The sequence below is a fragment of the Gekko japonicus genome, unplaced genomic scaffold, assembly GCF_001447785.1.
Source record: "Gekko japonicus isolate JY-2015 unplaced genomic scaffold, Gekko_japonicus_V1.1 scaffold861, whole genome shotgun sequence".
Taxonomy (NCBI): domain Eukaryota; kingdom Metazoa; phylum Chordata; class Lepidosauria; order Squamata; family Gekkonidae; genus Gekko; species Gekko japonicus.
The window spans coordinates 697,550-719,703 of record NW_015169199.1 but is presented as its reverse complement, the minus strand read 5'-3'; the positions used below and the strand labels follow the sequence as shown (position 1 = coordinate 719,703).

At 49.0% G+C, this 22,154-nt stretch overlaps 1 protein-coding gene across 1 annotated transcript in view; it reads right to left on the bottom strand.

Moving 5' to 3' along the window:
- KCNMA1 (potassium channel, calcium activated large conductance subfamily M alpha, member 1) overlaps positions 1-22,154 on the bottom strand; it is a 427,405-nt gene that overhangs the window by 5,503 nt on the left and 399,748 nt on the right. The window contains exons 19-20 of the mRNA XM_015416325.1: positions 7,683-7,806; positions 1,082-1,306 (exon numbers count right to left, since the gene is read on the bottom strand). Coding sequence (XP_015271811.1) covers positions 1,082-1,306; positions 7,683-7,806 — 349 coding nt within the window. The remainder of the gene's footprint in view (positions 1-1,081; positions 1,307-7,682; positions 7,807-22,154) is intronic.

Below are 22,154 nucleotides of genomic sequence, written 5' to 3'. Positions count from 1 at the left end.
AAAATTAAAAAACCCATGTGAAATTAAATACATATAATAAAATGGATAAATAATGCCTACATTATACATACATACATACATACATATATATACACACATACATATATACATATATATATGAGCTCCCATCTCTAGTTCCAGCTCCTGCCAACCTTGCAGTTTGAAAGCAAGAAATTGCAAGTAGATAAATAGGGACCACTTCGGTGGGAAGGTAACAGCGTTCCATGCGCCTTGGCGTTTAGTCATGCCGGCCACATGACCACGGAAACGTCTTCGGATAGCGCTGGCTCTTCGGCTTGGAAACGGAGATGAGCACCGCAACCCTAGAGTCGGATTCGATTGGCCTTTACCTTTTTAAATTATACTTAAAAAACATATTGACTTATTTCCGGAGTGGAATTACTAGGCGCAGAATGAAAGTATAAATGAGGCCTCCCAAGATGCAATCATATGCCAAATGGCATTTCATGGATATTAATTAAGTACCCTCTGAAACCAACCAGAGGTATTTTTTTACTACAGCCTCCTAGACCTTTCCATAAAAAGTCCAGCACGAGGAAGCCCATTTCGCCCAAAGTTCCCACTGCTGTAATCTAATCAGCCTTCCCTCTTGGTTAGCTTCATGTTTGGTCATCAGCAGAACAGTTAGATTCGAATTCAGGAACACCTTCGAGAGCCATAAGATTTTCAGAGTACGAGCTTTCAAGAAGAAGACGAAGAAGAGACTGGATCTATACCCTGCCCTTCACCACCCCAAGGAGTCTCAGAGCACTTTACAATCTCCTTTCCCCTCCCCTCCCCTCTCAGCCCCTGTGAGGTCGGTGGGGCTGAGAGAGCTCTTTCGAGAACTGCCCTTGAGAGAACAGCTCTGACAGAACTTATGACCAGCCCAAGGTCACGCCAGCGGCTGCATGTGGAAGAGGAGTGGGGAATCAGACCTGGTTCTCCCAGATTAGAGTCCGCGCTCCTAGCCGCTCTCGAAGATGCTCCTGGACGCAAATCTAGCTGTTCCGTCCAGTTGGAGTCTTTACGAAAGGAAAAGGAGAAGAAAGGCATAGAAAATGTGGCTTTTTGGACTTACGGGCAAGATGGAGATCTTGGGGAAATTATGCAGCGTCTCCCATTCTCTCCTCAGGTATTCGAGAGAGCCCACAAACACGATGTGCTTGAGCTCATGGTAGTGGAAGTTGCTGGCTCGCAGCGGCATCACAAAGTTTCGCAATCCGATCAGGGCTGAGGTCACGTCCCCAAATATGCACACGACCACGTGTCCGCTCAACACCGTCATGGCTGCTTCGCTTCGGGTCTGGAAAAGCAAAATGAATTTCGAGAGGAGGGGAATGCAGAGGCAATCAAAGATTTTTTTCCCCCTAGGCAGATGACATTGAAACCCGGAATAAATTCCATGTTGACCCACGTCATCGGAATGCCCAGGAGAAAAAAAACAGCACATGTGTTGTGTACAGTGTGGGTCTGCATAAACCACATACTCTGGAGTCCAAGTTTAGCGGAGCAAATTGCGTTCATCACGCAGACGTGAATGATCTTTCAAAGGATATCTAGACACAGAAATCAACCAAGGGACTGATCGTACAACAGAAATGTCTGCATCAGCCTTAATAAAATGGTTATGAGTTCAGTGGAATTCCTTTGACTTTGAAGATGATGTGTTATATGGTGGCCCACTGCTTCTGTTGAAACGCACCCCCTGATCTCTTTGACCATGTCCCCTGCCCAAGGGGCATGGGAGTGAGGGCAAAAGGGCAAAGGCCAGCAAATGCCCAAATCACCCTGCCCAAAGCTTAGCCATTACAAGAAACCAGCTAGAGTGACGGTGTGGCATACAAGTGTGTGTGTATCTGTTTATTTTATGCAGTTGTCAGGGTTACTGCAGTCCACCCACTGGTGTCGTTGGCATCATTTCTTTGACAGACAACAGCTACAGTGAAAACGGAGCGATCTTAAGTAGAGATGCACCTTTCTAACCACTTTGACTTCAATGGACTTCGAAGGGTACAGCTCTTGAAACAGGAGATGTTTCCATGAAAAGGAAATGTGATCCAAAATTGTATTGTGATTTTAAAAAAAAATTATCTTTAAAAAAGAAGAGTACAATTCTCTTTTAGATTGCACTGCAAGTGTATGATTTGTAAGGAGTGGTCAATATTGAGAGCTAGTAACTTGGAGTGGAGAGGGGCACCTGGATGAAGGGGGTATGAGTCACCGAGCTAGGGCTATTGTTTCTTGATGGGCTTAGCCGAGCCTGTTGATGGGCGAGAGATTAGTTTCCAAGCAACCCTGTGTAGAACCTCTCAGTTACCTACAGTCTTGCAGGTCTGGAGGAGGAGGGGGGAAGGGGATGCCTACATGTGCTGGAAGAAACTCCTAATGGCGTCTGGAGCTCTTTGTCCTTGTGCCATAGCATGGCGTCTGAGGCTTTGTGCAGGCTTATGGAACTGCTTCATCTCAACGCAGGCAAGAGGGCAGATAACCTTGAAGAACCAACTGGAACAGCAACGCAAAGGAAGACTTTCTTCTCTTAGGTGTGCATTCTCAACTGGCATCACATTGGGTCACCAAGCAATACAGTCCCTTAAGCAGATGTTTGCACAGTCCATTTTATCACTTATGGGTTATAAAGTCCATAAGAGCACATTAAGTGCCTTGCAGGGCAACACATGCTCTGCCCAGATTCGGGCCGGACGAACCCCTGGTCTGACCATGTACATGACACCCCCACAATAACACAATGGGAGCCATTTTGTGCCTGGCCCCGCCTCCTGCAGCAGCCATTTTGGGGCTGCACCCACCGCACCATGTCGAAATTCCAGAGGTGCTCATGGGCTCAAAAAGGTTGGGGGGGGGGGTCCCTGAATTAAATTAATATAATTTAACCTGGGGGCAGACTAAATTTGCCTGGGGGTGAGAGGTGGAAGCTGAAGGTGTTTCTACCAGTGTTACTTAAGTTGTGAATACCCCCCCCCTTTTGCCCCAGCCAAAGATATCGCTTTGTTCAGAGCAGATCTTAACAACAGGGAAGCTGCCTCTAGGCCGCTGAGCATGTATGATCGCTCCCAAGGGGTGTTTACGTTGTCCACCTTTCCCCCCATCCACATTTTTCATGCAAATACAGTAAATTAATGTTAAGTCACAATCAGATGAGGAGGGCACTTCCCAATGTCGTTTTTTTTTTAAAAAAACATGCAAACTTTTTGCAGCGGAGCATTAAGGTCATTAGTGTCGTATCTGTTTGAAATATATTTAAAATATTCTAGTTGACATCTGTCGCCCTGAGTTATTAAGCAATGCATGGGAGAGTTGTCTCCAGTGGTCTAGAATGCATATCAATTTAAGCAGTTTGGAATCAAACTTGTAACAATTTACTCAGCGGAATTGACTGGTGCATCGATTTCTTAAATGCCAATACTGCAATTGCAGACAATGTCATGGTTATTATACCAACTCCCGAAGGAATGCGAGGAACAAGATTTGGTCTCCCGATCGTTAGAGTAAACCGGCGCTGTCACCATTATTGGCCACACCATTTGGCCGCTACGGCAAGATCTTGAGAGAGCAGATGTTGGGGAAAAGCTTCATCAGCTACAACAAAGTGGAGACTCGCCAGGGAACTCATTTCACATATCATCAGTTTTGTCTCCGAGATGAATCGCTGGTTCCTTGCTACTCTTTGATTCAAGAACATGGACATAAATGACACCAACTTCCACTGAACTTAACAAACTAGGAGAGGCCTTCTCATTATAATTAATTAGTTGAGTCAGTTTGACGGCTGACCCCACTTAAGGCATAAAAGGAACATGGAAAGAGTCCAAAACAAAGATTTGAAGACCAAGACTATGCTTCAGCCGACTCGCCTGAGAACAGAACTGCGAAGTTATGAGAGCTGCTGCTGAAAACGGAAGGGGCAAAACTCCACGCAGGGATGCTGGTTTGGACGGCAGGACCGTGTCTCGTGTCTCTAGATCTGCCTTGAAAATGCATCAAACAGAGCACCGCGGGGGGGGGGGGGGGGATGGATGAACGCTGATTGTTGTGACCCGCAAGATATTCATTTTTCCCTTCTGCATTGCAAGTTTGTTATAAAACACCACCTGGCTGGCGTAAAACTAAACGATTTCTTAATTTTTTTTTTTAGTATTTCTACTTTGCTTCCCCCCCCAAAAAAAGCATTGTTCTCCTCTCCTCCATTGTTTTTTCATGACTACAATCTACCTTTCAGGTAGGTAGATTAGTCTTAGCAAGGCTCTTTTTGTAGAAAAAGCCCAGCAGGAGCTCATTAGCATAATAGGCCACACCCAACAGCAGGAACTCATTAGCATATTGAGCCACACCCCTGACATCAGCACTTATTAGCACATTAGGCCACACCCCCATGTTACCAGAAAAGTGTGGTCATCCAGCCACACCCACCTTTCCCTTCTTATTCTGTTTACCTTGTTTGTTGTCAAAACCCAGGGTTTTTTTTGTAGCAGGGACTCCTTTGCATGTTAGGCCACACACCCCTACTGTAGCCAATCCTAATGCGTTTCTGCTGTTGGGTGTGGCCTATTATGCTAATGAGTTCCTGCTGGGCGTGGCCAACTTGGGAGCCAGCCGGAACTCCGTTCCTGTACGTTCCTGCCCAAAAATAGCCCTGAGTCTTAGAAAGAGTGAGGGGCCCAAAGGGTCACTCAGTGATCTTCCCTGGCAGCCTAGGATGCCCAGTAGTAGAACTGGGCCGTAGGAAGTGAGGCTACATGGAGGCAACAGGAGCCACTGGTTTCGAGGAGTACATGCTTACCCCCGACTGGCTGTCAGGGGACCGAGAGGAAAGCGTGGCCCCCTGTCCTTCTGGGGACATGAAAGCTTGGTCAGACAGGAACCCTGTATGTTTAGGGTCCCAATCACATGAAGTTCTGGAACGTTGCCATTTGGCTAGCCTTGGAAGTCAGGGCCTCTTCTCAGCACTGTAGAAACTGCCTTTAATCATCCCAGCAGCACACAGCGGAAGATGACCCGAATGGGCCACCTGTGGACATTCCTAAGCGCAATGGAAACACTTTTGCTACGGAAATCTGGCCTGCGGACCTTCATCAGATAAACTATAGATTAACCAGCTCATTCATAAATCGGGCTTTAAATGCTGTTTTTTAAACTGGACTTGATTATTAAACTGTGAAGGCTGTTCAGTCATGTTGATGGCACAGTTATGGATGATCTCTTGTAAAAGATGTATGCAAAGGATCACTCATTTCATGCACCGGGTTATAGATGCTCTGCAAGAACGGATGGCTTGTTTGTAGGTACTCTATCAAGAAAATTAATGTCTTTCTGTTCGAATCATCATTTATACTGCAGTGCTTTACTGTATTGAGTTAACTTGATTAAGTTAACTTCAGACTCCTGGACCACTCTGTACATCTGCCTACAGCCACCTTTGGATTTCAGCTCTTTACCCATGAAGGTGAAGGATCAGAGGGACAGGTTTGTCTAACCCAGAGGTCCCCATTAGGGTTTGGAGCCCCTCCTCCCACTTCAGGGCTATCAGAAAGCGAGGGGGAAGGGGACACCAGACCCCCCACCCAAGCTGGAAATAAATACAACTTACCGGAAGCAGGGAGGGAAGAAGCAGGAAGTAAACACGCCGTCCCTATGGCATGGCATGCTGGTGACATCGGGGAGATGATGCTCTGGTTTTGGGGCAAAGCTCTACTGTTTTGAAGCCAATTTTACCATCAAGCTTTGCCCCAAAACCAGAGTGTCGCCCCTGACATCATTGACATGCCACTGTCACTTCCGTAGGCACGTGGCATCTATTTCTGAGTACGTCACTTTCTAATGCTCCCTCCACCCCCACCCACAGGTCCAACGGACCTGGCAGTGCTCGCTGGCAGGCGCCTTTGGAATTCTGCCACAGTGCGGTGGGTGCAGCCACAAAATCACTGCTGCAGGAGGTGGATCCAGCCACAAGATGGCTGCTGCAAGTCACACCGCGAAGATCCTTGTGCTGTGGAGGCAACCGCTGCGAAAGCAACATTAAAAAAACCCCAGCACATCCAATCAAATCTTCAACGGCCAGTCAGAAGCCTTGGTGGGCAAAAGCCCCAACGGGCCCTGCCCACTTTGTAAAACATGTCGGCAGGTGTCTGTCAGCACCATGTTGGGAACCCTTGGTTTATTCCACTGATGTCAAAGTGGTCAGAAAGATGCGTCTCTACTTAGAACTGCACCGTTGCGCAGCAGTTCCATGTGAAGCTAGGGTTGCATGTGCTGTTTTCACCGTAGCTGTTGTCCATCAAAGAAAGGTGGTTGGACAAGTAATAAAGATTGCTGAACATCAGCTGCTTAACCCCATGGACAAATGGTACCCTGTATTAGAGAAAATTAGAGACTGGGAACAAATAAGGAAACCAAAATATGAAGGGCTATTGTTTGGCTGATGGTGTAAACTATGGGTAATAGGGACAGACTATAGGCCGCTAAGCTAATTATGAATGCAAGCCTATCCAGTATCCATTTATCTTATATTGATACTGGGTATGTTGTTGTTAAGAGTCCAGGTGTCCTCTGTAATGATTTGTTTTACAATAAAGAATAATTTTAAAAAAAAAATTAAAAAAATGATGCATGGTTGATCGTCTGAACGCTGGGCTGCAGAAACAAGAGCCAACCTGTGAAAAATAACTTCTTTAGTTTGGTACTAAAATTGTGTGTTGATGAGATGATCCAGTTTAAAGGAGCCCCAGGCACGTGGGATCAAGGGAATTTGTGTCATAGAATCACAGAGTTGGAAGAGGCCATACAGGCCATGCACACCAATGACGTGAGCAGCATAGGCTTGGCGGAGCCGGATGTGGACACAGCCGGGCCGGGGTGCTACGGGCCGCGCGCCAGAAGATCGCCGAAGCCGAGAAGACTGGCCTTAAAGAATGGGACGCCGACCCCAGTGGACCGCCGGAGGAAGAGAGCCGGGGAACAACTATCCCACCACTCGGGTGCTGGTAGGCTGCCCCACCCCCTGCAATATATGTGGCCATAGTATAGGAGTAACTTGCACTTGCACCATACCTGTAAACCGCTCTGAGACCTTCGGGTCTGAGCGGTATATAAACCGAATGTTAAATTAAATTAAATTAAATTAAATTAATCCAATCCCTGCTCAATGCAGAATAGTCCCACTACATACTCCTCTTCTAGCATCCCTCCAGCCCCCATTAAAAAAAAAATCAAAGAAAGGTGGTGGCAGGCACTGTGCCATCTATGGCAACCACCTAGGGGACCTCCCCTGGTCTAGCCCCTGGTAAATGATGACTCTGTGAACACTGAGAGGTAGAACTTGATAGCAAAATGAGCATCAGTCTTATAGAGTACAGTCATGGGAAAGGCAGTCATTCATACACAAAGCCATTTGTGGCGCTTCCAAAAGTGCCGCCATTGGCTCCACAGTCCATGCGTTGCTCACCCTTGGGCCTGTTAATCACTTTACTTGGTTATAAGCAAGATAATCAACAAAAGGGTCGTAACACATTAAACACAGGCGGTTGGATCCCGTGTATCTGTTCCATTAACGGAGGTGCGTCCCTCTGGTGAAAGAGGCCAGGAAAGGCTATTGGCGCTGAGGGAGCGTACCACCCTTAATGGAAGGGATTTGACTCAGCGAGGTGTTTCTTTCAGATACCCACCAAAATAACCTTTTCAATATCCTTGGATGTACACCAATGGAACATGCCCGTGGAGTCGTATTTTTTCACACTGCAATCCATGTTGTCAACTTGTTCGTTGCCCGGTATTAATAAGGGGTCATGTCTGGGGAAGGAAACACAACAAGGTTAATATCAGAGGAAGCCATAGCGAGCTACGTGCGGGGAGAAGCGGGGCGTGTAACATGTCTTGACACACCCACTTTGGAGCAGCTAATAAAAAGAGATGTGATTAATTTTTAAGTTCAGGGAATTGAGGGGATGGGGAAAGAAGCCCACCATTACCTTTCATCAATAGCCACTCTGGTTAAACTCATCTTTCCGACACCTTAAGGCGCATGGATGTTTTCCTTCTCCCCCCCCCCACCCCCAAAAGGAGAAATGCAGGAGGCTCTATTAGTACTGGCGACAAAGGGGAAGCGATCGGGACGGAGCCCCGTGCTGACGGACTCGCATGAGGACAGAAAGCCAATTGCCGGCTTTCTCCGCATACCACTTCTGACACGACGTCCTTCCAAGTAAAAGCTTTAACAGGCGGCACTTTAAATATTTCAGTAATTTGCCCAATCGCATTTTGCTTTCCCAAACTGAAGCCCTTTAAAGATTCAGCAGTGTGTCATTTTACAGCAAGCTGACTAACAAATGCCCACATCAGGAATACATGATTTTAATACTAAGCAACAATGTCCATCCCCCCCCCCCCTCGACTTCTATAGTATCTGTGGCAACCTTCAAAGCAACAACTACTGCTGCTACTACTACCAGTGTTGCTTGGGACAGCAAGAACCCTGTGAAGACACATCTGCAGTTCCCAAGGAATTGGCTAGATCCTGAACTGCAGAACACCCTCTACCAGTCAAATACCTGGTAAATGAGACACTGAACCCAACTAAGATGAAGGTTCTGTGGCTGGGTAGGAGGGATTCAGGGTTGGGGTGCCAACTCCCTATTCTTGATGGTGTGCCCCTAATACCGGCATTGAAAGTCAGGAGTCTGAGCGTGGTTCTGGATCACTGCTCCCTCTAAGCTGTGGAGTCTTGTGAGGAGAAAAATCCTACTTTGTGAGCTACTGGCATGAAAGTTGTGAGCGAGCGATTCGGCTGCTGCATGAAACGTTTTGCTCCGGAGCCCTCCTTCCTGAGCTGAGGCAAAGATCTGTGAGCCGGAGGCTAAAAAAGCTGTGAGCTAGCTCACACTCACTCAGCTGAGAGGGAACGCTGTTCCGGATGCCTCCTTCTCAGTGGAGGCCCAGTGTTTTTCCAGCTGCGCCACGTGAGGCAACTGGCCCGCCAACGTAGCCACCGTAATCTACACAATGATCACCTCCAGAATGGACTATGGTAACTTGCTCTACACTGGGCTACCCTTGGCAGCGCACGTCCTGACCTGAACTTCACAGTTTACAGATATTCAGCTGGTGTTCCATCATCTGCACTGGCTCCCAGTGGAGTGCAAAGTCAGGTGCAAGGTTTTGGTATGGACCTTTAGGGCCCTGAGTGGTCTGGGACCCACGTATCTTCCGGACCACCTCCTCTGGTATGTCGCCTGAAGAGCTTTATGCTCTGCGGAGAACAACACACTGGTAATCCCCAGCCCAAAAGGCATCCAGCTGTCCTTGACCAGAGCCAGGGTCTTCTCTAGATCGAATAACACCCGCGCCCTGTGGGACCTAATGCAGTTCCGTGGGGCTTGCAAGGCTTTTGGTTGAGGGCAGCGACGGGTATCATCCGCCCTGGTACCCTCCCCCCCCTTCTGCTTCCCCTCTACGTCTCCCGCGAGGCAGTGACACACTTTGGGACTTTGACGTTTCAGTGCCATCTTAGAATGCTTTAGCTACTTTTATATAATTGTTCTAATTATTATTTTCCAATTAATGTATGAACCTTTTTATTGTTGTTCACCGCCCTGAGCTCTGTGTACTCAGAGAAGGGTGGTCTATAAATTTAAATGATAAATAAGTAAATATCTGACCGTGACAATCCATAACAACAACAATAATGAAGACATAATACAGAATGCCTTTTGTCATCACACATCATTGAGAGATCAGGAGGTAAAGAGAAGAAGAAGAAGAAGAAGAAGAAGAAGAAGAAGAAGAAGAAGAAGAAGAAGAAGAAGAAGAAGAAGAAGAGATGGGATTTATACCCCGCCCTTCACTACCCAAAGGTGTCTCAGAGCGGCTTACAATCTCCTCTCCCTTCCCCTCCCCACAACAGACACCCTGTGAGGTGGGTGGGGCTGAGAGAACTCTGACACAAACTGCTCTTTTTCAAGGACAGCTGTGCCAGAGCTTGTGACTGACCCAAGGTCACATCAGCAGGTGCAAGTGGAGGAGTGGGGAATCAAACCCGGTTCTCCCAGATTAGAGTCCGTGTACTTAACCACTACACCAAACTGGAAAATAAACCGACTTTCCAATCTAAATTTTGAGTTTTTTGTTTTTATGTACTTTTGTTCTGTGCATTTTCTCTACATTGTAAGCCGCTTTGAACTACATAAGGAAGAAATGTTTTAAATGAATAAAAATAAACAAATAATTGTTCCCCCTCCCCACCCCAGTATGCTGCCCTTGTCTTCTCCTCTTGAGCTAGTGCAGGTTTCTGTTCTTCCATCAATTTGACTTTCTCTTACTCAGGGGTCATTTCATAGAAAAAGAGCTAGGGAAACTCATTAGCATAACTCATTAGCATATACCACACCCCCTGACATCAGGGGCCCGGAGGTGGACCTGCAAGGCCAGCGGGAGTGGGGAGGCCAGGGGTGGGGAGAGGCGGGGAGGAAGCAACTTACCCTCCCTCTTCTCCTGCCTCCTCCTGGCTGAATGAGGGCTGGAAGTGGGGCGGCCGGAAGCAGGGGGCGGGGCTTTGTCATGTGCTCCGCCCCCTGCACCTCACCCGGGGGAACTGCGTTCCCCCCGTTCCCCCCCGAAATGACCTCTGCTCTTACTGAAGAAGAAGAAGAAGAAGAAGAAGAAGAAGAAGAAGAAGAAGAAGAAGAAGAAGAAGAAGAAGAAGAAGAAGAGATTGGATTTATCCCCCACCCTTCACTACCGAAGGGAGTCTCAGAGCGGCTGACAAACTCCTTTCCCTTCCCCTCCCCGCAACAGGCACCCTGTGAGGTTGGTGGGGCTGAGAGAGCTCTTCACAGAAACGGCTCTTTTTCTAGAACAGCTCTGACAGAACTACGGCTTGCCCAAGGTCATCCAGTAGGTGCAAGTGGAGGAGTGGGGAATCAAACCCAGTTTTCCCAGATTAGAGTCCGCGCACTTAACTACTACACCAAACTGGCTTTAACACATACTCAACTGAGAAGAAAGATAAGGGTGGAAAAGCTGGATTCGAGTCCAGTAGCCCCTAAGAGACCAACAAGATTTTGGGGCTTAAAGTTTTTCATAGTCAAAACTCCCTTTGGCTCTGGAAAGTTCCTACCCCCAAAGTCTTGTTGGTGTCTAAGGTGCTACGGGACTCAAGTCTAACTCCCCTAATGCATTCCAACAGAGCTACCCTCTGAAAGACGGCCAGAATGTCACTCTTATGCTTTGATTACAGGTTCTCCCATTACCTGAGATCCAGTAGGCTGGAGTTGTATAGCAAAGGGCCGGTGCCATGTTTTCCAAATGGCGTTCTAGTTGGAGGTTCCTTTGAAGATTGGTCAGTGGTGGAAAAGCGTCCCTGGAATGTGCATAGCTCACAGTGACCAGTCTTCTCCTGCAATTGACTGCAATGGGGGACCCTATTTCACATAAGGCAATGATGGAGCCCCCCACGGTCGGCTTGGGTCCCGGGCAAACAGGGCTGCCGCGCCCCCCAGAAAAACACTTCCCTCTAGGCCCCACCGCTCCGACGCAAACTGATACATCCTGGTTCCGTGGCAGAAAGTCAGGGGTTCCTAGGTGGCGGTGGAAAGTGTGGTCAAGTTGCAGCCAACGTATGGCAACCCCTCATAGGGTCTTCAAGGGAAGAGACAAGCAGTGGCAGCTTGCCAATGCCTGCCTCTGCATAGTGGCTCCAGGCTTCCTTACTATCTGAGCTCTAACCAGGGCTTAGCTTCAAGCTCTGACAACATCAGGCTAGCCTGGCCCATTCAGGCCAGGGCAGAGACAAACAGAGGTGGTTTCCCATGGCCTGCCTCTGCGTAGCAACCCTGGGCTTCCTTGGTGGTCTCCCGTCTGAGGACTCACCCATGCCGGCCTTGCTTAGCTTCCGAGATCAGGCAAGATTGGGCTAGCTTGGGCCAACCAGGCCAGGGCACAGGGTTCCCTCTAAGATGAGTGAGTGTGAGTCAGCTCACGGCTTTTCAGCCTCCGGCTCACACATTTTTGCCTTAGCTCAGGAAGGCTGGCTCCAGAGCAAACCAATTTATGCAGCAGCCAAGTCGCTTGCTCACCACTTTCATGCCGGTAGCTCACAAAGTAGAATTCTTGCTCACAGGACTCCACAGCTTAGAGGGAGCCTTGGTCAGGGCATGTCAGGGTTAGTAATTCCTCCAAAATCTAAAGGGAACCCACAGGGTTTTCAAGGCAAGAGATGTTCAAAGATGGTTTGGCACTGTGCGCCTCTGTGTAGTGACCTTATAATTCCTTGGTGGTCACCCGTCCAAGCTCTAACCAGGGCCGACCCTGCACAGCTTCTAAGATCTGGCCAGATAGAGCTAGCCTGGACAGGGGTTCTTTAGCAGATGTGAAATATGTTTCCCCAAAGTGGAAAGTTTGAAACCCACTTGGCTAGTGAACAACACATATATTTACATTTAAGGAGTTGCCTCCAGTTAACCTTTATGCAGGGGTCATTTCGTAGAAAAAGAGGTGCAGGAGCTCATTAGCATACCTCATTGGCATAACTTATGTGGATAGGCCACACACCCCTGACATCACCGGAAGTGTGTCAGCAGGCAACACCCACCGCTCAGGCTCCACTGGACTGTTTTGGATTGCTAGCTATTGGGGGGGGGGGAACGCGCAGATCTGTCCTCACAGAGGAGGGAGAGCTTGTGCCTGAATAAAACTTGGTCTTAAAAATGCCACTGGACTGTGCTGGGGGGGGGGAGCTCTTCAGCTTACCTGGCCACTTCTTGCTCTGACTGAGGGCTGCTGGGAGCAGGGGGTTGGGCTTGTTGCATGTGCCTGCCCCCTGAGCTCTTTACTGCCGGAGCTCCGCTCCTGTGCGCTCCTGCAGGAAATGACCCCTGCCTTTATGGCCTCCCATCCCACATGCCTGCACCGCGCACATGCTCTGGACTGAATAAAGTACTGTGTTCCCCTCCCCCTCCATCTGACTTGCCCTCAGCTTAGCAGTGTCGCTTAGGGACATGTGCATTACTGCAAAGGCACAAACGGAGAGTCTGTGGAAACCTTTAACAGAGAGGAAAGAAACTCTACCGGTTCAAAATTAAGAGCATTATTTTAAGCTCGATAGCCAGAGGCTGTACGTTCTCAATGCGCAGCAATAACCACAATTTTTGTGCAGGGAAAATAAATAGAGACCAATTGTACGTGCTTCAGGAAAGCGACCAAGCCTCATTTCTCACATCTCTCTCTCTCTCCCTCTCTCTCTGACCATATAAATAGCCTCCACTGTTCTTATGGCAAAAATTATGTGCGCCTGAGTTCAGGCGAAGAGGAAAGCACAATCTTTTCCAGGTTTTTTTTTGTTTTTTTTGCTGAGCATATAATGCCACTTAGCGTCAATTAAACTCAAGAGAGACACTAAACGCCACGCTGCAGTCGCAGCCCCAAAAAGCCAGCCTGGAAGACAACAGCCTGAAGCAAAACTGCAAATCCCTTTCCCAGCGAACCGGCTGCGAGAGAGCCAGCGTGACGTTCGAAAGAGCCCAGCTCCCGGTGCAGGCATTTTGCAAGGGCACTAACACATCCCCCATTGGCATTCTAAAGTCCAGAGCATCTTCTGACTGACCTGGAAATGGCAGGGAAGAGACAAGGGGATGGAACAGACGGTGGTCCCTTTTCAATTTCTCTCCAACATGCCCCCTTCTGAATATTCTGGGGGGGTCTGTTATTTGTGTCCGTGATGGCCTGCTCCCACCCAATGCTCCCTCTAAGCTGTGGAGTCTTGTGAGCAGAAATGCTACTTTGTGAGCTCCTGGCATTAAAGTGGTGAGCGAGCAATTTGGCTGCTGCATAAATTAGTTTGCTATGGAGCCCGTCCTTCCTGAGCTGAGACAGAAACGTGTGAGCCGGAGGCTAAAAAACTGTGAGCTGGCTCACACTAACTCGGCTTAGAGGGAACACTGCTCCCACCCACCCCACCCTCACACATAGAATCATAGAATCACAGAATTGGAAGGAGGCCATATAGGCCCTCTAGTCCAACCCCCTGCTCAGTGCAGGATCAGCCGAGAGCATCCCTGACAAGTGTCTGTCCAGCTGCTTCTTAATAGAATAATAGAATCACGGAGTTGGAAGGGGCCATACAGGCCATCGAGTGAACACAGGAAGCTGCCTTCTACTGAATCAGAGATCCTTGGTCCATCAGGGTCAGTGTTGTCTACTCATAATAAGATCAGAAGAGCCCTGCTGGATCAGACCAGTGGTCCTTCTCGACCAGAATCCTGCCTCACACACTGGCCAACCAGTTCCTCTGGAGGTCCAATAACAAGGCATAGAGACTGAGGGCTTCCCTGGATGTTGCCTCCTGGCACTTGGATTCAGAGGTTGACTGCCTCTGAATGTGCAGGTTAAGAACATCAGAAGAGCCCTGCTGGATCAGACCAGTGGTCCTTCTCGACCAGAATCCTGCCTCACACACTGGCCAACCAGTTCCTCTGGAGGGCCAGCAACAGGGCAGAGAGGCCGAGGCCTTCCCCTGATAAGGACACCAGAAGAGCCCTGCTGGATCAGAACAGTGAGGGTCCATCCAGTCCAGCATCCTGCCTCACACAGTGGCCAACCAGTTCCTCTGGAGGGCCAGCAACAGGGCAGAGAGGCCGAGGCCTTCCCCTGATAAGGACACCAGAAGAGCCCTGCTGGATCAGAACAGTGAGGGTCCATCCAGTCCAGCATCCTGCCTCACACAGTGGCCAACCAGTTCCTCTGGAGGGCCAGCAACAGGGCAGAGAGGCCGAGGCCTTCCCCTGATAAGGACACCAGAAGAGCCCTGCTGGATCAGAACAGTGAGGGTCCATCCAGTCCAGCATCCTGCCTCACACAGTGGCCAACCAGTTCCTCTGGAGGTCCAGCAACAGGGCACGGAGGCCTTCCCCAGATGTTGCCTCCTGGCTCTGGGATTCAGTGGTTTGCAGCCTCTGAATGTGGAGGCCTACTCAGACTGCAGTGGCTCTCCAGAGTCTCAGGCGGAGGTCTTTCACAGCACCTACTGCCCGGTCCTTTTTTAAAACTAGAGATGCTGGGTATCAAACCTGAGACCTTCTGCATGCCGAGCAGAGGCTCTCCCACTGAACCATGGCCCCTCCCCTTCACACACACCCAATCAATGGCACTATCAAATTTTCACCAAGCGGCAGGATGTGATTTCGATTACAACTTCATTTGTAAACGAATCATGAAACCTAGATGAGACTTACTGCTGAAGAAACGTACTAAGACCAGAGAGTGTTTGTGCAGGTATATGCTTCACTTCCTCTCCGTGGCCTTGTAAACTGGAGGTGTGTGTGTAACTTCGGGGGGATTTTGAACACAGAAGCAGTGGATTGGGAAAGGGCATCCCCGCCTCCTGCTTCTCCATTCTGAATTTCCCTCCCCTAATTTTCCTGCAAAGAACATGAAATTGAGCAAACTTCTGCTTAGAGGGGACACTGCTGGTGAGCCTCTGCCAGTCTGAGTAGATAACACTGACCTTGATGGACCAAGAGTCTGATTCAGTATAAGGCAGCTTCACATGTTCCTGTGTAGCTGATAGTTTAGGGGAGGGGCGGTGGCTCAGTGGTAGAACTCTTGCTTTGCGCAGGAGGTCCCAGGTTCAATCCCCGGCATCTCCAGTTAAATGGACCAGGCAGTAGGTGATGTGAAAGCCCCGGAAAGCCGCTGCCAATCTGGGTAGACAGCACTGAAGAAGAAGAAGAGATTGGACTGATACCCCACCCTTCACTTGGAGTCTCAGAGCGGTTTACAGACTCCTTTCCCTTCCCCTCCCCACAACAGACACCCTGTGAGGTAGGTGGGGCTGAGAGAGCTCTTTCAAGGACTGCCCTTTCAAAGACAGCTCTTGTCAGAACTATGGCTTGCCCAAGGTCATCCAGCAGATGTGAGTGGAGGAGTGGGAATCAAACCCGGTCCTCCCAGATTAGAGTCCACACACTTAACCACTACACCAAACTGGCTCATGAAAGCTTATACTCTAAATCCCTCTTTTTTGGAGATGGGGTGGCTCTCACTGTGCCTATATGAGCATCTTCAGTTTTCCATTCCCACTAAAAAGTAATGATCTGGTTAGCTTGGGTTTTTGGGGAAGGGGGCAGGTGCCTAGGAAATGGGCCCTTCTCTTTCGAGATGCAGTGGGTAAGGTCTCACGCCTTCCCCATTTCCTCTTACAACCGCCCTAACAAATTGTGGCAATTAACATGCTGTTAGTGTTAGATGTCGGCAGCAAATGCAGGTGCTAATAATTGAAAAAGCATTTAGAGCTTTTACACCCCAGCTGAATATTTCATCGTGTGCTGGATGTTTCGCTCTTCGCTCAGTGGGTCTCTGTCACTCCAATCTTCCCTGACGGCTTTGACTGGCGCTCCAAAGCTCAAGCCAAGACAAGACTGACGGCTCATCACAGGCAGGGCTCCGTCGATGACGCGGCGGCTCACTGGGACCGGCTGCAAAGGTTGTCACGCGGCTCTGATGGAACTCTGCAAATGTTTTGTGACTAATATACCCAACATTTGTCAGCTAGCATTAACCGTTCCCGGTGACCCTTTTCAGTCTGTACCGACGGCATTAAGTTGTAATGAGAATTTGTCACCAGCGCGTGCGCGTGCGTTGCACTAATGACACTCTCCGGCTGACCTTTACTTTCACAAACTTAATCAGCAATGAAATCTCCACGGGGATTCAGAGCCCATACGAAAGAAGCGTTCTTAGGTATGAAGTGTGCAGTGATAAGGAGAGAAACGTCTGCTCTTCCAGTGGGGTTCTTACGGGGGCATCCTTTCTTGCTAGACTGAAGAAATGATAGTAATGAAGCTGCTGTTCCAGCTGTGCGCCGATATCCCTAACTCACAGGATAGTTATTGATAACTCAGATCGGATGTACGTCTAAGTGGACTTCAGTATGCAGGGAGAACATTAGGATCATTTCACTCCTGGTCCATCCATGGCATCGGCACAGTCTCCAAATCGGGTTTCAGGCCTGAAATATCGTCGCTTAAGAACTGCTTGAGGTTTTCTGCATTGTTGAAATTTGTTTCCACTGTTCTCAATCAGTATAGCTGATAAGGGGATGATGCCAGGAGAACAACAGCCCAGATCTCAGAAGCCAAGCAGGGTCGGCCCTGGTTGATGCTCGGATGAGAGACCGCCAAGGAAATCCAGGGTTCCTACGCAGAGGCAGGCCAGGGCAAACCACCTCTGCACATCTCTTGCCTTGAAAACCCCATGACGGGTTGCCATAAGTCAGCTGCAATTTCACAGCAGTTTCCAGCACCACCAGGAGGACAACACGGGCATATTTCACCCCTGGCTTCTCTTTTTAATCTTCTTTTAGCTCTTGTATTTAGGACTGGGGTAAGCTGGCAGGGTGTATGTGTCAGCTACGCTGCCATGAGTGTGGAGATGTTTTCTAATTGCTTTGCATTCTTTCCCATGCGCCTAATTGCTTCAGAGCTGTAACGCTTATCTCTTTGATGTTGTACTGGTGGAGTATGTGGTGTCTATCGTCCGTGGGAGCTTCTCCGTTCCCAGCTTCGCAACTGTTAGAGAGCCCAGCAGTCTCCCGCGTGTGGGAGCCCACCTAATTGGTTACTGCTGGGGGGGGCGCATGCAAATTATACGCATAGGTATGCCTCCATTCCTAACAGTGTTCATGTTATCGCATCTATGGCTTTTCAATAAAGTAAAACCTTCCTGGAAGCGTGTACTCCGTTGTTTAGCTGTGGGTCCTGACAGTATGTTTCTGTGTGGGGGAGCATCTGACGAAACTAGCCTGCAGAACTAATCGTGTGGTCTTAAGTATTCCCTTTAAAGTATACCCTTTAAGTATACCCTAAAGCAACGTGTAACTGCTTAGGATACCGGATATCACCAGACGAGTCATCCCCTTGACCAGTTACTCGGCTTTCCATCTGAAGATTCAAATCTTCTGTCACTTGATGTTCGGCACTGGCTAGCCTTGTGGGGGGGGGATCGACCAGTGTCAGCTTCAGATCATGGTGAGCCGGCTGTGTGGAGCGTGTCTCAAGTTTTAGCACCTGACTGTACATGCATCAGTGATGGCCAGTGAACTCCAGAATTCGATCCACACCGACTTCAGCATGTGACGTCAGACTTCATACGATTGGATGGAGCGAACGCTGTCTGAATTTTCGCAAAGCCAGCATGCACAGAAGAGTTGTATGCGTGTGCCCTTGTGCTTTCTTTTTTTTCCCAGGGGCCAATTCAGATGAGGAATTTTTGATTCATTTTCAAGTAAAGGACTTTCCATTTAGCCAGGGTGGATTAAATGCTGAGCTGGAGAAACGGGCAGGTAAACAGCTCCACAATAGCTTCAGCTTCTGAGTTAAAGTTTTAAAAGCGATGCACTAAATGGGGACCGTAGCATGCGATGGCGCTCTCCGATGCCTGCTTCACCTCCTATTTATTATTCTATTCATTTATTCTGAAGCTTTCCCCCTTCTTTGTCCTAGAAGCTCAGTACAGCGTAGAGCAATATATGGACAGAGCCATTTGCATAACACAATTCTACATTAAATAGGAAAAAAATATAGCATGCCCTTGTTTGGTAGAAGAAAAGCTTAATACCACCCAGCCCCCAAACCAACATTAGAGTTTCAGATGGTAGCCATGAGTCCAATAGCACCTTAGAGCCCAACAAGCTTCTCGGGTGTAAGCGCTGTCAGGTATCTGACGAAGGGAGTTTTGAGTCTCGAAAGCCTATAACTCCCCAAATCTTCTTGGTCTCTAAGGTGCTGCCAGACTTGAATCTAGTTGACAAACACTATAGAAGGAGGAGGAGGAGTCTCAGAGCAGCTTACAAACTCCTTTCCCTTCCCCTCCCCACAACAGATACCCTGTGAGGTAGGTGGGGCTGAGAGAGCTCTTTCAAGAACTGCTCATGAGAGAACAGCTCTGAGAGAAGTTGTGACTGACCCAAGGTCACACCAGCAGCTGCATGTGGAAGCGTGGGGAGTCAAACTTGGTTCTCCCAGATTAGAGTCCGCGCACTTAACCGTGACACCAAACTGGCTCTCCTGACATGGAGAATGTCATCTCAGCCTGCACCTTACGGTCGCATTTCTGTATGTATCCGAAAGCGCGTCTCATATTTTTTGCAAAGCTTGCAAAACTGCTCCCCTTTAATTTGACGGACCGTGCCAATCTCTGAGCAAATGTCATACGCCCGGTTTGGGTTGGCGTGGGCTGAGAGAGGGTGTGCAGAGGCCAAATTGATGGACAGTCCTCAAGGTTATGAGATTCTCCTTGGTCACCAACCGGGACCTCGGCAGACCTCGGTGCCTCCGTGATTTTTGTGTCTGATCAGGGACACTAACGATAATGACCCTTTCCTGAGAATGCCACTTGTCTGGAGGCCAATGTCAAGTACACCCTTCAGCTGGGAGTGGACAGGGACAGACTATTTGTTTGTTCTTCAGGCCACTTGGTGCCCTGTCACAAGCCGTTTGCTTCTGCATTAAGAGGCATCGTCTCAGCAGCGCTGGCATCTCCTCCTAACTCTGTGCAGTGGGCGCCTGCAACTGTAGCTTCCGAAGCACTGAGGACGAGAGGGACAACCCACCAGGAACTTCTTCCGGTGCAAATGCTCATGAGACGGGGGGGGGGGGGGGGGGGGGGGGTGTAGCAGTATCTAGCTGCTCTCAATGAACCCCACATGCTTTGCCACTCCGGTGGATTGTGCTCTTTATCCTTGCCAGCAGGGCTATTTTTGGGCAGGAACGCACAGGAACGGAGTTCCGGCCGGCTCCCGAGTCGGCCACGCCCAGCAGGAACTCGTTAGTATAATAGGCCACACCCAACAGCAGAAACTCATTTGGGTTGGCTACAATTAGGGGGTGTGTGGCCTAACACGCAAAAAGGCCCTGGGTTTTGACAACAAACAAGGTAAAGAGAATAAGAAGCAAAAGGTGGGTGTGGCTGGATGACCACACTTCTGGTAACATGGGGTGTGTGGCCTAATATGCAAATGAGCCATGCTGTCAGGGATGTGGCCCAATATGCTAATGAGTTCCTGCTGTTGGGTGTGGCCTATTATGCTAATGAGTTCCTGCTGGGCTTTTTCTACAAAAAGAGCCCTGCTTGCCAGCAACTGCTGACAAGCAGAATCAGTGTGGAGATAGAGTTGGAAGGGGCCAGACAGTCCATCTGGTCCAACCCACTGCTCAATGCAGGATCAGCCTAGAGCATCCCTGACAAGTGTTCATCCGGCTCACCACCTCCCTAGGCAGCCCATTCCACCACTGAACTACTCTTACTACTTAAAAAAAAAAATCCTAACATCCAGCCGGAACCTTTTGGCTCTTAATTTAAACCCATTATTATTGCGAGTCCCTGCTACCAACAGGAACAGCTCCCTGCCCTCCTCTGAGTGACAGTCCTTCAAATCCCTCAAGAGATCAAGTCTGGCCTGTACATTATAACATCTACAGTCATCTACAGAGATTTCAATATAACATCAATGAAAGATATAAGAAGAAGAAGAAGAAGAGATTGGATTTATACCCCGCCCTTCACCACCCAAAGGTGTCTCAGAGCGGCTTACAGACTCCTTTCCCTTCCCCTCCCCACAACAGACACTCTGTGAGGTGGGTGGGGCTGAGAGAGCTCTTGACAGAGACTGCTCTTTTCCAAGGACTCCTCTTATCAGAACTACGGCTTGCCCAAGGTCATCCAGCCAGGTGCAAGTGGAGGAGGAGTGGGGAATCAAACCCGGTTCTCCCAGATTAGAGTCCGTGCACTTAACCACAACACCAAACCGGCTCTCAATAAGACTTGTGGGCGCTTGTGCTGGTTCTGGCCAGCCGGATAGCCTTCACTGAAAGCTGGATACGCAGTCCAAAAGCAAGCCGAGAAACAGAGCTGAAGGTCAGAAAGCCGAGAAATTACTCATAATTTTCAGGAGCACGAAGCGAGGAGTGGAGGCTGAGAGCCGGGACTCGGTCCGAGAATGCACGGTTGTTTCCATGCCAAGGCTGGTGAGCAGGGCTGTTTATGACCAGGTCCTCCCTTCCCTGGGAGTCAATCTGCGAAGACTCACAGCCCCTCATGTTGCCTTTGCAACAGCTGAAGTCTCACACTCCTCCTTCTCTCTTGCACATTCAGATGCTGGCGTGCCCTGCGTCTGGGACAATCAGGTGAGCTAGGTGGGGATTCTGGCCTCAGGGTGTCTCCAACTGGGGGGGCTGGGCCAGGCTCTGGAGCAATCTCTTCCTCCAACTGAACCTCAGGCTTTTCGCCTTGCTGCACCTCCTGTGCCGATGCTGGGACCTCTTCTCCCTCAGGTGCTGGTAGAAGTTTCTTCTCTGGGCTGACGCCAGAGGAGGCTGGGTTGCTCCCTGCCTCTTCCTCATCTGAGGAACAGTCAGCCTAAGCGGAGCCAGGACCCATGACAGCGCTTTTGGAATTTGGATACACCGTGGTGGGTGCAGCCACAAAATGGCTGCCATGGGAGGTGGAGCCAGCCACAAAAAGGCTGGTGCTGTGCTGGCAGTGGCCACTAAAGTGACATTAAAAAAACAAACTCTGCACATCCAGTCAAATCTCCAATAGCCAATCAGAAGCCTTGTGGGGCAAAAGCCTCACCTGCCCCCCTCACTTTCCTGGTGGGCTCCAGAAAAGGTGTCAGCGGGGGCCACGTCACCTACGGGCATCCTGCTGGGGGGCCCTGATATAACTTTAGAAACAAAGCATCCTCAGACATCCTGTACAAAACCCAAGTGTGGCTACACACAGCATATTCTGTCCAAAGTCACGACTGACTCTGTCTGATCCCTGTGATCCTATCTGTTCAGTTTTGACCACTGATGAATACTTGTCAAAACATTTATTTTTTGCTTACTTATCAGTTATCACTAAATGTAAATGGGTACACACACACATATACATACATTATATTATCTTTTCTACACCTTTTTGTTTTTAGGTTTTACCTCGTATATATAATTCTATTCATTTATTTGTTGCAGTTGCTCCCTTCTTTTTTTTGGTTTTGTAGTCGTTGCCATATTCTTCAGAATGACTCTCTTGTGTTCACAAGTCCTAGTCCTACTAAACACATCTGTATAAATGACTACAAAAACTAGTCCATGGATCTATGAAGA